The following is a 17,502-nucleotide window of genomic DNA, read 5'->3' on the forward strand; positions in this document are numbered from 1 at the left end:
AAGAGTCGCTCTGTCACACAGGCTAGAGTGCAGTGGCACAATCTTGGCTCATGGCAACATCTGCCTCTACCTCCTGGGTTCAAGGGATGCTGGGTGGGGCAATAGGCACCCACCACTATGCCTAGCTAATTTTTGTATTTTTAGTAGAGATAAGGTTTTGCCACATTGGCCAGGCTGGTCTTGAACTCCTGGCCTCAAGTGATCTGCCTGCCTCAGCCTCCCAAAGTGCTGGGATTACAGGAGTGAGCCATCATGCCTGGCCTGAACCATGCAAGATTTCATTCAGTTTCCTGGTTAATGGCAGGTAATCCATAGAAGTCTCATTTATTTCTTTGATTAAAACTGGAAGGATATAAGATGCTAAGACAAAAGTTCATTTGTGTTAGTGTCTCCTAGTTTATTCCACCCATGAGCAAGGTTATATTAGTAGCCTTGATATAAATTTCTATTTCTGGTGAGTTTAGGATGCATATTATTGAGAATGTATATTGCCCTGGGAAAGTGACAAGGGGGCACTCACAATACTTCCCCAAGAGAAATTCTTCATCTAAGTTCAGTATTGGCTGAGGGTCATGTTGGCCAGGTAGCTGGCTTAGCATTTATGATACTGCACCTGCACAGTTCTTGGCTATCCTGGCATCCCCATAGTAGCCAGGAGCGCAGCGTTCACACTTGAATCCGGTGGTGTTGCGTAAGCAGTTCCTACACTGGCCAGTGACTTCATCACAATCTTCAAAGATCAGGTTGGGATCTGAATTTCCACTGCAGTCACATTTCTTACAGGTGCTTCCAATGAGTAAGGGGTTTCCGTAGTAACCAGGAGCACATCTGAAGAGGAATATCACACATTTAAACATTTAGCATCATAGTTTTTCTTCCTTTTAATCTTCTTTCCTACAAAGAAGAAAGATGTAGTGGGTAAGTGTTGATTGCCCTCCCACCATCCATTTGCACTCTTTCATCTTCTTCACAGGACCAGACTTTGTTTTTAAGGAACCATCCCTCCCCATTATTATTGATCATTTGGTTCACTTCATCTGTAGGCCATTCAGTTCAGCTAGACTTCCAGCTATAGGATTGAACTAGTATATCCAGCCAGGGAACTGGTATACACAAATGATATATGATGGGTGGGACCAGATATGCCAAAGGTACTGCAGTGAGATGTTATCTGTAGCATACAGCTGGGAAATGTCCTAGCCACAACGTTAATAGCACCTCTGCTGAGAAACATTGATCTGTCTAGTCACAATGAATTGTTTAAGTAACTAAGCTTGAGCCAGTCAGTGCCTGGTATTCTCCTGGCTGAAAGGGATTGACTCAGGAGTGTAGCTTGGCCTCTCGTTTGAGGGTCATGGGGCGGCATTCTCTGCATCTTCAGGTGAATGAAGAGGCAGCTCCTGGAAGCAACCTTCAGGTGAATGAAGAGGTTGCTCCTGGAAGCAACTTTTGACTGAGCAAAGCCAGCTTGGAGTCAAAGCAGATGGCAGAGCTGAGAGTACCACAAATCAATGGAGTTGGAGCCCAGACTGCCGTGGATGTTTTGGATAAGTGCACCCACAGAGGCCAGGTGCCTACCTGCATTTATTGTGTGGGCAGAGCCAGTGCCTATGGTCATGCTGGCTGGGTCTTTGATGAGACCGCCCAGCTGAGTTGGAGAATGGAGACTAAAATCCATCCAGCCTTTGCTTGGCTTGCCAAGCTATGCATTCTAGGTGAGGCTGTCTCTGCCCAGAGAAGAACTGCCTTTCCCTACTTTCCCCAAAGGTGCCCTGCAGGGCAGCAGAGGCCCTGCTGTGAATGGTGGGCCTGTAGGCCCCATCTAAGGGAACAGCTGTTACTAGGCTCCAGGTGATTGTTGCCAGCCTAGAGCCTTGAGAGGATGAAGGACTTACGTTGCCATATTTTATTTTTGGAGAAAAAAGCAGAAATTTGGATGTTTATGTGAAATTCCAATCTTTAAAAGTTGATTCAAACTTTGTAAGAGCACTGTACAGTTCAAGCTACATGCTTGTTGGCTAATTGTGCACTCTCTTTTGCTGTGGACTCTAAACTAGCGTGGAAGATGGGCCAACTGGAGCTGCAGACACTTTGGGAGTAGCCGGAAAGAACAGGTGGTCACATCATAATGGGATTGAAGGTCAGGTAGAGAAGTTAGTTCTGATGCATGAGAGAGAAAAAGAAAGAGAGTCAGCAAAGGGTTTTGAGCATGATGGAAGTGGTAGTGAAGGCAGCTGGTGCTGGCTTCAGCATGCAGGATGGACTACAGGCTGGAGCAGAGGGAGGGGGTGGGGTGCAGAGGGCCTGGGCTAGGGTGTTGGCCTTGGGAGTGGAAAGGAAGGGAGATCTTTCCAAGGAAATCAACAAGCCCTGGCCAGTAATAATAAACACTACATTTTTTTTAAAAAGGATTCCCTTTAAAGTAAGGGAATTATGATTCAGAACATTTGAAAAACAGATAAAAAAAAAAAATCACATCTGTAATCCCAGGACCCTAAAAAAGTCACTGTTAATGTTTTGTGTATGTTCCTTCAGCCTCTGTTCCCATGTCTCAGTTTCTTGGTGTAGTTGTAGTGATAGTATATGGTCAGTCTTTAAACTCTTTACCTGCACTGAGCCTCATAGCTTCATCTATGTGAGTTTATTGAGTTACCGCAGACACCCTGGGAGGGAGGCCACACGGGCCTGGTATTCTGGGAGGCTACTTCAGTTTTCCACGGTCACGTAGTTGGAAAGTCATAGTGCAAGGTCCAAACCTTCTGACCCTGGAGTTCTTTCTTTTGTTCCACCCTGGACCACACTGCTGCTGCTGTAAATGAATAAGTGGATTCATACAACACAAGGACAATTCATGTCCATTTTATGTAAGGCAAAGAGGGAGACAGGATGAAGAAAAACACATAGCCCATGCTCTGAAAGAATAGCAGATGAATTAAACATAATGATACAGAATATGAACTTAGAACTCAGGTCTAAGAAAAAGACGGGGATGAGTGTAAGTTCTACACAACCCACAAAGAGACACCCCGAGAGGAAATAGTCAATGAGTGTTGTTATGCACACTTTCTCATGTCTTTGCACCTCAGATTTATAGGCCTGCAGGTCCCTAAGCCAGCAAAAATTATTCCTCTATGGAATGTGTGGCTGGATTGAATTTCTGGCCTTTACTGCGATTCACCAAACAGAGAATATTAGGCTTTTGCGCTGACAGAAATGAGACTCAGATCTACCAGCTCAATGTGTAGCTGGGAATCTTAAGGTCTGGGAGTGAAGGGGTTGCCCAAGCTCACAGACGTCAGATGCCGGTAACTTTCTTACCATTTAATTCCACTGCATGTGCTTTCCATAGGAGGTCCCCTGGTCTTTTACAAGAGAAAACTCAAATTTTCTATTGTGTAAGTTGGAGTCTCAATCACAGTGGAAACCTACTTTGAGTTACTCTGAGTCTCAAGAACATCTTCCGGTGGTAGGTTCAGAGTTTGACTACAACTCTGAAGTTGTAGTCAAAACTCTGTACCCTATGGATTTAACAAAATGAGCATACAAAAGTTTACTTATGATAGTCCCTGACAAAGCCCTACTTTTATAGATAAGAAAGCTAGAAGGCAGAGAAGCTAAATGACTTGTTCATTGCTGCATAGCTCAAACCTCTGTGGGACTCCAGGCTTAATGTTCTTTCCACTCCAGCAGTCTAGCAGTAAAGAATGAACTAATTAATAAATTAATGATTATAAAAGTGCCCAAGCCCACCCTCAAAGAACTAACAACAAAGACACAAAAGCACCAGTATTTGAATGTAGAGTCAGCATTGGCGCCTTGGTACCCAGTAGCTTGGTCCTATTTTTTCTTCCATAATCTCATTTCTAGTCTATTAATGACTTGATCCATCCAGGGAAAATAGAACTGATAAGTTTATAGCTCAAATGAAAGGATTGTGGCATATGAAACTGCCATTTTGGTTAGTGATTATATTACTTGGGCAAAATGGACAACCGAAAGATATTTTGTTTAGAAAAAAACATTATTTTGACCAAAAACTTTGTTTCAGGAATGTTTGAAGATCCCCCACTCCGCCCGCCCCTCCGCCCGCCCTTTCTCTTTGTCTTCTGCTCCTCCTCCCCGGGCTCTAAAACTGGCACTGAAAGTCTTTATCAAGAGTGCTCAAACTCCTGGGCTAGGTGGCTCAGAAATCTTTCTGGGAGGGATGTCACTCTGTAGCTGTCATTGGGATTAAACAAAATGGCATGGAAAAAAATAAAAAAGCACTTGTTGCAAAGTAGGTATCATGTAAATGCTCTCCACTTCTTTATGAAAGACTGAGAAATGAGGCTAGGAAAACGTATGTAACCTATTCAGGGTCACAGGACAAGAACTCAGGAGTTGGGCAAGCTAGAGAGTACGGAATCATAAGAACTCTATGCAAATAACAGGGCTTAAGTGTGAAAAACTTGATGTCTTCAGAGAGAATTAGACTAAATCCTCGCATCACAGTAAACCTCCATAAATGTTAGCTTTCTCTTGTTCTTCTTCCTTATTCTTCTTTTCCATCATCAAGGCCATCATTGAAATCATTATGATTATCATCTTCATCTCTGATGATACTGTGTACTGCCTTTCCTGTTAGGGGTTTAAGTCACTTTGGATTTGCTTTAATTTGCTCCCTTCTTTTCTTCTGATCCTTAAGCAACAAGATTCACGTATCAATTACCACGTAGTCTTAGCATGTTTCTCACTCCACCCTAAGTTTGACGCATGAAAGTATACTGTTAAATTTGCTATGGGAGGCAGTGTGAATACTGAGGCATTGAGATCATATGACTGAAAACGGTATTGAACGTTGAGGGTCCTGGGTTTTAGTTTTGGATTTATTGCTAACCCAATTGTGTGATGTTAGATTAAGTCATTTCTGGCTCAGAGTCTCAGGTTCCTCATCTTACTTTTTAAATGAACTAAGTATACACACACACACGCACACACACTACACACTACTATGTATTATATATTTGGGGGCAGGTGAAGCTGGTGAGTCCTGAACAAGGATTTTTTTTCCCTTTTATTTTTTAGTTGACATGTAATGATACATATTTATGGGATACAGAGTGATATTCCCATACATGTATACAATGTATACTGATCAAATCAAGGTAATTAATATCTCATCACCTAGAACATTTGTCATTTCTGTGTATTGTGAACATTCAGAATCCTCTTTTCTAGTTTTTGGAAAACAGAAACTAAATGGTTAACTATATTCACCCTAGAATGCTGTAGAAAGCTACAACTTATTTCTAGCTGTAAGTTTGTGTCTGTTAACCAGCATTTCCCTATCCTTCCCCCCATCACCTACCACCTGCCACCTTTCTCAGCCTCTAAAAATCAGAATTACTCTCTCTACTTCTATGAGCTCAAGTTTCTTTAGCTCCCTCATATGTGGGAGAGCATGTGGGATAAAAAACGTGGGCTGCTTCACGATTCTGTGCATCATCCTTGCACAGACACCGTGCTAATCTTCTCCAGGTTGTTCCAATTTTAGTATAGATGCTGCCCAAGGGAGCACCTCATCTTCAAAATGTTCTTAGTTGTTCCTACTGGGATGAGAATGAGAACTGCAAAACTCTACAAGGCTTGTGCATTTTACAATTATTTGTATCAGAAGACAACTTCCATTTGCAATCTCTATTCAGCCAGACTCACTCAACTCTGGGTCACCCTTTCCGTTTTCCTGGAATGGGGTGGGAGGTTGGGGGTAAAACAGGGCAAGGAATGGCTGACTCTTGTCGCTACATAGTACCTTTTTTAAAGGAACATGAAAAGTGCTGCTGTTATTTCTTATTGAGAAAAAATCATTTTTACTTAAATAAAAACAACTGAGGTCTTCAACACGCCAGATACTGTGCTGGGGGAAGAACAGACAGAGGAGGGATATGATACTGCATCTGTCAAGCAGCTCATGGTTTCACAGACAGATAAAGAAGCCATTGTGTGATTTTGAGCAAGTGACTTAAATTATGTCGCATTTCTTCCTCTGTAAATAAGGGTGAAAACGGTATCCCAGAGGATTTTGGGGGCTTTTGAGGCTTAAGTCATTGTCTGTAAAGTTTTTACATCAGTGCCTGATACACCACCCAGTAAGTACTTAATAAACATTATTTTTATCATCATGATCATGGTTTAAATACAATACAATGTGGAAAGCTTGCCAGCTGATCTGGTGGATTTGGGGAGTGGCATGTCCAACATGGGGAGTTTAAAGTGTGAGGTGGGAGAAGGTCTTTAAGGAGGAAAGACAGGTAGGGCCCAGAGCAGGCCAACACTCATGGACCTAATTGTTAAGACAAGGCAGATCGGTGTGCTTAAGCTGTTTTTTAGCCAGTAGTGTAAGAGGCAGAGTAAGTAAAACATGCTTTATGTTTTAGACCAATGTTTTGCAAATTTGTACATAACATGGATTCTTTTAAAAGGAAAAGCATTTTCTTATAATACCCCTTCCAGTGTTAGCTTGAATTATCTTTAAATATTTCAAACATGAAGCTAGCTAGAAACTCCTTATGTCTACGGTTTTTACATGTCTTGAAAACCAAAATAAATTTTCAAATACAACATAAATAAAACTATGAAACTAATCAATTTCAGATTCACATTAATTCAATACAATAATTGATGTTGTCTTGTAACCAAATGTCCACTTGCAAAATGATGTGGTAGAGACTGCTTGCATTCAGCATGCAAATCCAGCCATGTGCCATGTGACGACTTATGTGTCTCACCAATTTTCATTTTGGAATCTTTAGTTGTACAGTTTGCCTTGATGTCATGCCACTTGACTTCCAATTGTCTGTAATGTGTCATTGACACGCTGTCACCTCTATTATTTTCTGCCAGCACTGAGGGAGATCTTCAGCAGAAAGTCCAGAACATGTTTCAATGAATGTTTTCCTTAAAGTTATTATTAAAATTAAACATAAAATTGGGAAAATATTCACTGAGAACTCACGCACCTTCATTTCCAAGGACAACCAACATTCTTAAGTCACGGTTTGAGAAATATTTCCCTAGTATGAGAGTGTGGTATTGAAGGTCGAGGTAGAGCAGTAGTTCACAAAGCAGTAAGAGTCCTGGTGCATGAGAATCCAATGGGAAGTCAAAATACAGGTCCTGGGCCTGAGCCCTGGATATTCTTTTTCAGTGGGTGGTAAAGGGCAGTTGGGGAGGGCTCAGGAATCCAAAGTTTTCCCGGAGACAGACTCAATGATCTCTAAAGTGCAAAAAGAACTAGCATGTTCTTGGTTTGGACTAATTATTACCTGTGTTTAAATAGATATCCATACAAATCAGCTGCATATTTAGAAAAGCTCTTTTGGAGAGGTTCAAGTTCACAAATACATTGAAAACACAGATTAGGCAAATGTTAACTCAGGCAACTTAAGAGCTTGGCTGTTCAAGCAGAAATCCTCCTCTTATTCCCAGGGTCAAACACAAATGAAAAGCAGCAAAGGCCACCACCATTTGGAAGATGAAGCCCTTCTGGCTCAGTGTCTTCATCTGCAAGATGACAAAATACAACCTTTTCTAAGGTGGCTGTGAAGATGACAGATGAAGAATGTAATGCAACAAGGACACTAGTGACCATTAATCAGTGGCACTATTTAGCTCAGAACCATAATTTCTAGCTAAGGAAACTGGGACTCGGGGGAAATGAGCCAACGTGTCCCAGGAACACATTTGGCAGTGGCAGAAGCTGGACAATGACCACCATGACTCATACTGTCACCTGCTAATTCTTACTGAGCATTTATTCAGTGCCAGGTCCCATATTAAAAACTTTACAGTATTATCTCATAACAGTTTTATGAGATGGGTAACTTTATTTTCTCCATTCTGTACAAGTGGAAATTGGCACTTGGAGAGGTCAAAGAACTTGCCCGGGTAGGTCACAAAGTGGTGGAGCTGAGACTCACACTAGCCAGGCTGATGCACAAATCTCTTCTTTTCAACACTCTACTTTCACTTCCCAGACTATTGCTCTTGTCTGGAGCCTACCACTCCAGCCGCACATCTGACCCAGTCTTACTGGGTAATGGCAGAGCTCGTGAGCCTCCTATGTGGGCTGAGGCATTTATCATCTGTAATTCCTTGTCAGAGCGGGACATGCTGTCCTGTTGAGGGTTTGGGATGACAGAACCCTTCTCTGCACCCCTGTGTGATTTTACAGGACTGTGCCCTTAGGGTCCAGGCGATTTCACTTCTGGGAGCTTTGCATTTGGTCAGCAGGGCTCTATCTCAGGCCATTAACTCTCCCCATGGGGGCCATCGAACACCCATTAGCAATACTGCTTAGTCATTATCAAACTAAACTGAATTTAACCTCAGATACTGAGGAGAAAAAGCTCCATCCTGGCTGATTAACAACCGCCGCAGACCTCCTGTGAGCCAGAAAATGAGTAGATCAGGTGCCTCCTATTCCTGTGTCCCCAAGTAAGGAAATATAGGATAAGTGTGTCACAAACATTAATCAACCCAATGTAATCGATCATCTCTGTCAGTCCCTCCTAAGAGATGAAATTCATGTGGGCCTTAAGCTCACTTTCCCTCTTATGGCAATAAAGAAATAAATTTTTAAAAGTCCACAACCCTTTAGTGAAATAATTATCCACATTTTGCACATTTAATAATCATAATAATAATGCCTTCCAAGTGTAAAGATTTTTCTCTGTATCACAGATACTGTGGTTTTTTTTGTTGTTGTTTTTTGTTTTTTTTTGAGTTTCAGACTCACTTTTTGAGAGATAGAAGGTATTTTCTTTGGAAGTGAGATTGCTTATAATTTAAAGTTTACATTTTGAGCCCCAGGTTGAGTTTGTGAGCCCATCTGTGCTGTTGAGGGCCTGCAAATGAGTGACTGGGTGCTTGACTAGTTCTACTTGGCTCTTCTTTCCCTGTCTTTAGGGCACTACACATCATTTAGCTGCCTAAACACAATGGTGAGGCCAATGTTAATAGCATTTCTGTTAAAAACAAGAAAACCTGTCTGAGAGACTCTTTTAGCAAAAGTAATTTTATCTTACAATACTGTGAGCAGCTGGCAGGTGGAGGGAATGGGAAATATCTTACCAGGAGTCATTCAGTGGAAAGCCTCTCGTGCTCTGCGGAGAAGGCCTTTCTTACATGAGCAAAGCCCAGAGCAGTTTAGAAAACAGTGTCATGTGCTTTTCAAAAGAAGACATTTATGCGGCCAACAAACATGAAAAAAAGCTCATCATCACTGGTCATTAGAGAAATGCAAATCAAAACCACAATGAGATACCATCTCATGCCAGTTAGAATGGCAATCAATAAAAAGTCAGGTAACAACAGATGCTGGAGAGGATGTGGAGAAATAGGAATGCTTTTACACTGTTGGTGGAAGTGTAAATTAATTCAACCATTGAGGAAGACAGTCTGGCCATTCCTCAATGATCTAGAACCAGAATTACCATTTGACCCAGCAATCCCATTACTGGGCATATACCCAAAGGATTACAAATCATTCTACTATAAACACACATGCACACATGTTTATTGCAGCACTATTCACAATAGCAAGGACTTGGAACCAACCCAAATGCCCATCAATGATAGACTGGATAAAGAACATGTGGCACATATACACCATGGAATATTATGCAGTCATAAAAAAGGATGAGTTTGTGTCCTGCAGGGACATGGATGAAGCTGGAAACCAACATTCTCAACAAACTAACACAGGAACAGAAAATCAAACACCACACGTTCTTCGGAGGGGAACATCACACACCAGGGCCTGTCGGGGGTTAGGGGGCAAGGGGAGGGATCGCATTAGGAGAACTACCTAATGTGGATGACAGGTTGATGGGTGCAGCAAAACGCCATAGAACATGTATATTATATAACAAACCTGCACGTTCTGCATATGTATCCCAGAACTTAAAATATAATCCAAAAAAAAAGAAAAAAAAGAAAAGAATGTCATATGTAAATACCAGCCAGGGATCCAGAAAGCCCAAACTCCTGTGGAATTTGTTTCCTTTTTAGTATGGTATAAAGCTGGCATAAAGAATGGGCAAAATAATAGCTTTGTGGATTTTTTTTTTTCTAATTTATTGCTGTATTGACAAAAGGTAATTCACATTTTATTTACTGAGGAAACCTCACTCTTTTTTGGGGAACACTAATTTTAGTAGTATTCCTCAATGATGGAGAGAGAAAAGAGTACTACCAAAACCATCCAGAGAGTCTTTTCAAAACACACGTCCTCAATTTCCTTTTTCCCTGTGTGCTTACGCTGAGATGTGGCCCTGGCCTCAAGCCCTAGGAAGCATATTGTTATTTGCTGTATCTGGGGGATGGGATTTGGGAGAAGCTTCCCTAAGGGGTTTTGAAATGCGTCCCTCAACCACACTTAAGCATCTCCTTCAGGACCAACCCAATGGGAGTATGGCAGAGCTGTTCAGTGTAAGAAACAGAAAGCTTCCTTTGACCTACACAGAAAATAAGAGAATTTTATTGGCTTACCTTTCACAGTTAGGTCCAGCATAATTTTCTTTACAAATGCACCGAACAGCTCCATTTTTCCTATAGCAGGATTCTGCAAAACTAAAGTTGGAAGCAAATATTAGAAGTCAATTCCATACAATAGCAAAGAGACTGTCTTAACTTTTTATCAGATTACCTCTATGATGGTCCCATTTAAGTTCCAATGGGTGTAATCATTTTCTTTATTTAAACTTGTACACATTTACCTTGCAGGAAAGGTTAGGCCAGCAGGCCCCAGAAGAAAATGCCATTCGTTGGTGGGGCCATTTCCCAGGTCCTATATGTATATTTCAAGCACAAGTCCAAAATATGTATTCCAAAGCCGGAAATAATCAAATTCTACCTGCAATTTTGGATTTATAGGAGAATCCCCTTTTATTTCCATCACTGTCTGTGTAGTCATTTAAAAGTTTCCCCTTTTTTTTCTGCACTAGAACTTGTCCAGTTTTAAAGGGAAGGAACCAGTTCTAAACTATATAATCTCCACAGAATTTTAATTTCTTTCTTGTGTACTTTAAACATTGGAAATAAGGGTGCTGAAACTGGCTGAGTTGATGAAAGTCCCAGTCAAGTACTGCAGCAAAACATAGGACCCACCATAAAAGGATTTTATCCCATGGAACCCTCTCTCTTCCTTCTTTCTTTTTTTAAAAGATAATAAAAATTAGGACACAGGACAAAAAAGTAATAAAAATGTTGGTTTAGTGGAATAAATAAGTCTCCTCATTATTAAGGCAAGGGAAATGGGGTTATGGTCTCCACGTGTTTGGAAAATTCTTCATAGACACATGAATTGTGTGGGGCATAGGGGGCTGTGTGTGTGTATGTAAAATTTTAAGGACTTTTAAATTAGCTTTGGCTTTGGTACTGCACAACCAATAAAGTGTGACCCGCTGCTCTCTTGTTCCTTTATGTATCAGCATTTCTTACCCTAATGGTGTTTGGAGGAAAGCAAATAGATGTGTTTATTTATTTGAAGACACTTCTAAAATCAGTCAGAAAACAATATGTGCTTCTCAGTGAAAGGCAACACCCACAATTTATTTTCTCTAACAGTTTGATAAAAACATTCCAACAAAATTACATTTCTTTCCCCTTTTACCCTTTATTTTCTTGTTCTGATTTCTTAGCCTACTTAAAGAACCACTGTCAGTTAAGAGTCCAGAACAGGAACCCTCGCTTCCACCTTTCTTTGAAGGTGTTCCACCCAGCAGCCCGCCCACGCTTGAAGGATGCAACATCTGCTGGGGCATCTGGAGTCATCCGCCTGTAGCTGATGTCCTGCTGTTTCAAACAGATGACATTTTCCTTAATTGGAGCGATTTCCATAGCTACTGGTAGAGATGGAGGACGCCTGGCCAACCCCCAGATAAATACATGGACATTATGCAAATCGTCCCTGGGAACAACGGCATGACCACTGGTGTCTGCGGTGAAGGCAGACTCAGCGGCAGGGCCAGCCCTCAAGGGTTCATTTTTGTTTCTCATCAGCATTAACTGTTTATGTTTTGTCTGGTTTTGGCTAGGAGAGTGAAAATACTGCGTCTCTCTCAGCCCACTGTAACCAGTGTGGTGCCCGTTTCCGGTGGAAGGGTGTCTTTTGCTCTTAGAAAATCCTTAGGAACTTAGAGAAAAATAGACTCGGCCGTTTGTTTGTTTGCTTAACCCCCTCAAGCATTATTTCCTTGCTTTCTTGTAACTGGAAATCCAAGTCCTGCGTCTATGGGCTCAGCTTCATGAAGGTTTCAAAGTGTAATTCAGAGTCTAAACTAGACACCTTTCTGAAACATCCTGGAACTTCCATTTCTATAGAAAGTAGCAATATGAATTCCTTAAAAAGCTGAAAGAGGCAATGGGCATTTGATTTTTGATAAGATATTTAACTAGTATTTGAGATAAGCTAACTAAGTTAATAATAAGGCCAGATTAAAGGTTAGAACTTTTTAGAAGCCAAGAAAATTTGTTCTGTTCCATGATCAGAGACTAACCCCTCCTCTCCTTTTTTGCAGCCAGATTCCCCGGCAAGGGATTCAAGAAGTAGAGCTGTTGTCACTAGAGAAAAATCTGTAAAATCCCTTGGTCTTTCACACCCTTACTAATTCCTTCCTACACCGACATAATATTTACGTATAGGTGACACACTTTTGATTTCATTTTCATTTTCAGTAGGTTTTTCAGCCTTGAATCTGTACTATTAGAGACTTGAGTTTTCATATCTGTGAATATGTATCCAACTTTAGAGCATATTCTCTAAGTCCCTTCAGTGCATCTTTGAACCCTGGATCCACTTACACAGAGAAAAAACACGGGCAGACGTGGTGCCTTGATGCCTTTGGAAACTGTTTCCTCTTTCAGGAAAGGAGACTCATTTCACAGTTGGCAACTTGTGACTTCATTTCTTAGAGTTAACAGCATTCAGAAATGCTTCTTGCTCAACGAACATACTGGATAATGTGATTCAAAAGGTAAAGGGTCATTTGCTCTAGGAGTTTCAAAACACTGCTGTCTTTTGACCTATCTCAATAAAGGTGAGATTTTTTGACTGTTTTATTCACTGCTAACACTAGTTGTGTCACCAGCGACTAGTGCATGACTGGCACATAGAAAGTACTGAATACCAGTTTTTATACCAGTGTATAATAAGTGCTCAATAAATATATAATTGCATGTAGACAAGGCTTCTCAGTCCATAGGGAATGATGTTCTAAAGGTCTCATATCCTAAGACCAGGTAATTTAGATAAGAAAGTCTTGTCATGCAAATAGGGTGAAAAGTACAAAAGTGGAACAACATAATTAGAAAGAACCATCTGAGACTGGCTGCCTAATTCATCTGCTACTGTCTGCAAAAACTGGAGCTCGACGCTTATAAGCCTTTTCTGAGCAGCTGAGGCTACACAACATCTTTATGAGAGAACGAGTGAAACCAGCTATGAGGAAGTTGGAGGTAACATATATAACAAAATACACCATGGCAAGAGAACTGTGCTAAATATCTCACCAGATGTGATTAAGACTAATGCTTGAGAGCCGAATATTAATGAACAATGAAAAACTATACCAAGACGGAGTGAAGGGAGCTCGTAAATCAGGACATACTTGAGTGAAAATAACAGAAGAGTTAATGTTTGCATTTTCTACCCTCATTGTGAGTACCATCCATTTTGCACAAGTTATTAATACTATCAGACATGAAAAATTACAGAGCAAGGTCTGAGGCAGTTTAATAGTTTCTAAAGAAGGATGGGGCTGAAAAACGTCTGACTACTCTGACTGTTAGACTTGTCGTAGTATTTGAATACATCACAAGCTATTAAGTAAAATGTTAGTTGATATTGGTGTTCAGTTAAGGAAAAAACTTTGGGGGAATCTGATTGCCATCTCTCTTTTTCTTTTCTGTTTATCAGTAAGTGTGTGAGTATGAGTGAGTGTGTGTGTGTAGTAAGCATTCAGATTTTTAAAAGTCATTTTATGTGTATCATTTAATCTTTAAAACAGCTATCAATTACATAAATATTACATCCAAACACTTAGAACAGTGCCAGGCATTGAGTAAGAAAAATCTAAGTATTAGAAAAAATACAGCGGTATGTGTTCAAGAAAGGCAACATCTACCTCATACCTTTCCATGTTCAGGGCACCAACCCAAATGCTCCCCACATATTATCCTGGTCCAGTCCTCACAACTCTATGATGCAGATCCGTACTTTCTAGTTTGACTTACTGTACTAAGAGAAAATCTGAGATATGGGGCTGGTAAATGAACCAAGGAATAGAGCCAAGATCTGAACCCAGGCTTCTTGACTTCAAATCCCATGGAAAGTGAGATCTAGGGAGAAAGTAACTTGCCTGAGATCACACAGGTATTATGTGTCAAAATATGAATATGAACCTAAATTGGCTACTCTTTCCATTTGTGGCATAATAAAAAAAAAAACAAAAACAGTATTTAGCCTTTGTCTCTGGTTCCTGGCACAGAACTCCTGTAATTCTTGGAATTTCCTGAGGGAAAAGGCTGTCTTTTGTTATTCATAACAGCCACCTTTTAACCATATCTGAGTTTATGCTAATGAGGTGACTCACAGTGGATCCCTAGATATCTTCAGAGTGGGAGCCCATGACCAGAGGAACCACCAAGGAACCAAACATAAACATGTAATTAGACGTTGGGAATTTCAACTCTCCCCACCCCCACCCTCTAGGGAGGAGAGAGAGGCTGGAGATTGAGTTCAGTTACCAATGGCCAGTGATTTGACCAATCATACCTATGACATGAAACTTTGATTAAAAACTCCTGAGCAACAAGGCTTGGGGGGCTTCTGGATGGTGACACATGGAGGTGCTGAGAGCGCAGTGCTCCAGCAGACAGCATGGAGTCTCTGCACGCTCTCCTTCTTCGCTCCCACCTCTCCATATCCTGCTCTATGCATCACTTTCATGTAGCTCTTTTGGAGTTGTAACCTTTATAATAAACTGACAGTCATAAGCATAGCACTTTTCTAAACTCTGTGAATCATCTTAATGAACTGTCAAACCTGGGGAGAGGTTGAGGGATCCTTCCCAAATTTGCGGTCTTCTGGGAAGAAGTGTGAACTAGCGTGGGGACCTCATTTTTGGCTGGCATTTGTAATGGGGGCAGTCCTGTGGAACTGATTTCTTAACCTATGGGATCTGTGCTGACTGTGGAAACTTAGTGTCAGAACCGAATTGGTTGTAGGACACCCAGTTGGTGTCAGAGAATTGGTTATTTGGAAAACCATGTGTCACCATACCTGTTGAATTCCATACTCTGTCATTTTAAAGAGAATAAAATGGCCAGTGATGACTTAATTACTGGATTTATGGAAACATTCCATTATTTCCATTAAAATGGATGTCTCTTTCCTTTAACTTCTCACTCAGGTCAAAACATAGCCAGAAAGTGTTCCTGTAAATCTTCCGTGAGCTGACTGGCCTAAAGCATGCATTCTGTTGATCTGTGTTCTAATTCTGAGTGAAAAGCCATATGTAGGGAAATGTTTCCTTTATGAAAATCATAAGAGGCAATAGTACTGAAAATGTGATATTATGATGAGTCTGTTGGTATTACCAGTTGTGATTTGCTCTAGGTCAAGGGATAGTCAAGAAAAGATGAGACTATCCTTGCTTATAAAACTTAGGAGACTTTATTGACCTTATGAGGCACCCCAATATTTTGGGAACAGAGATGTCATCTATATTGTAAGTGCTTAAGTTTTCCAGGTGGTGTACTTAGATGAGAAACCTTTTCTCTATCTTTTCCAGTCTCATCTCAATATGAGGTTTTGCCTGTGGAGAAGCTTCAGAACTCTGGATAAGGCAAAACAAAACAAAATAAAAAAATAACATAGACTGATCATTAGAAGAGACCATCCTCCTTTAGGACTTACTTGGCCAAGTGGGGTAGGGGACAGGGGCACGGCTGGCAGAATCGGGGTGCTCCCCTGATGGAATCTCCGATATAACCATCCAGACATTTTTCACAGCGCTCTCCTGTTGTGTTCCGCTGGCAGTGCTATGAGACAAAAGACAAGAAGATTGATGAGGATGCAAAAGAAATTTTAGAGACAGCAAACCTAAGCATCATGCAATATTTTTTCAAGCAAAAGGGACGTCAGGTCAGATAGCACAGACAGTGTGTGGCAGTACTAATTAGTACGAGGAGTCACCCAGGCCCCAGTCAATGCCAGAAAGTGTGGGTCAGTGGTGAATGAATTTTTCCTGGTCTTTTGTGTGTGTGCTAGTAGCCTGGGGACTTCAGAGTTTGTGTGCAGAGGAGATTGTTCATCAGTTACTCATTTCAATTCAGAGTGATAATCAGAATGATCAAACCCTGGATGTTCCAGAAATATCGGCTTATTGACTTCAAATGAATATGAAATGAGAAACCAACCAACCAACCAACCAACCAACCAATCAACCAACCAACCAACCAACCAATCAACCAACCAACCAATCAACCAACCAACCAACCAACCAACCAACCAACCAACCAACCAAACAAACAAACAACATCCTTCTGGTACTTACCCATGACAATGGGAACAATAAGGATTTATGGTCTTGAAGAATAAAATGTGTCAGATCGTAGTATAAATGGAGTAGAAGGTAGATAAAGAGCATTCTGCTCATGGGTTTGTATCTTGGATAGTGACAGACAAGAAACAGTAAGGAGGATTTTTTTTTTGCACGATTTTTCCACTTGTAGTAAGGATTATAGGAGTAAAAGCACAAAGCAGGCTGACCCTTCTGTCTGGAATGCCATTCATCATTCAAGATCACACTAGGCTGCAAAATCTCTTCAAAGTAAATCCTAATTCTCCCTTTCAGAGTCCTTCCTTCTTTTCCACCACCCACACTGTAGTGCTATTATCTGTTCTCAGCCTCATCACCCCTCCCCAACTCTGTGTCTTTCAGCACTGTATTGCCATTAACTCGAATGAAGTAGGCATTCAGTAACTGTCAAACTGATGAATTAATTTCTACAAGGGGGCAGTGAGCTAACACACAAACAGCTTTCTTCTATGGGATTGTACTAGATGGTTCAAGGCAAAGCCATTAGCTCTACATTTTCATCTTTACCTTCATCAGAGTGTATAAAGGTTGAACTGGGGTTGCAGTGGAAAATTATACTGTTAGAATTAGAATGCCATTGAAGAAGCACCCTCCTATTTGAGCAGTTGCCTTAGTCATGCAGATGCATACGAGCTTCCACAGAACAACTTTTTAAAAACAGTGGAGGAATCTTGGGAAAGCAAGATGGAATAGCAGTGGGCTGAACTCTTGAGTTCCTTATTTTGGCCTTTATGCTTTATTTGAGGTTCAGAATAAAAGAACAGCAAGGCTCTGCTCTAAATATTTTATATGGATTAACTGACTTAATTCTCACAACAATCCTGAAGTATGTTCCTATTTCCACTCCTCCCCCCCAACC

General features: G+C 40.9%; 1 protein-coding gene across 3 annotated transcripts in view; it reads right to left on the bottom strand.

The window, feature by feature from the left end:
• Window positions 1-17,502, bottom strand: part of LAMA4 (laminin, alpha 4) — a 148,355-nt gene that overhangs the window by 84,067 nt on the left and 46,786 nt on the right. For all 3 annotated transcript variants that reach the window (XM_011935032.1, XM_011935031.1, XM_011935030.1), the window contains exons 4-6: window positions 15,959-16,083; window positions 10,531-10,611; window positions 614-828 (exon numbers count right to left, since the gene is read on the bottom strand). In XM_011935032.1, the coding sequence (XP_011790422.1) occupies window positions 614-828; window positions 10,531-10,611; window positions 15,959-16,083 (421 nt within the window). The remainder of the gene's footprint in view (window positions 1-613; window positions 829-10,530; window positions 10,612-15,958; window positions 16,084-17,502) is intronic.

The sequence above is a fragment of the Colobus angolensis genome, unplaced genomic scaffold (assembly GCF_000951035.1).
Source record: "Colobus angolensis palliatus isolate OR3802 unplaced genomic scaffold, Cang.pa_1.0 Scaffold14, whole genome shotgun sequence".
NCBI lineage: Eukaryota > Metazoa > Chordata > Mammalia > Primates > Cercopithecidae > Colobus > Colobus angolensis.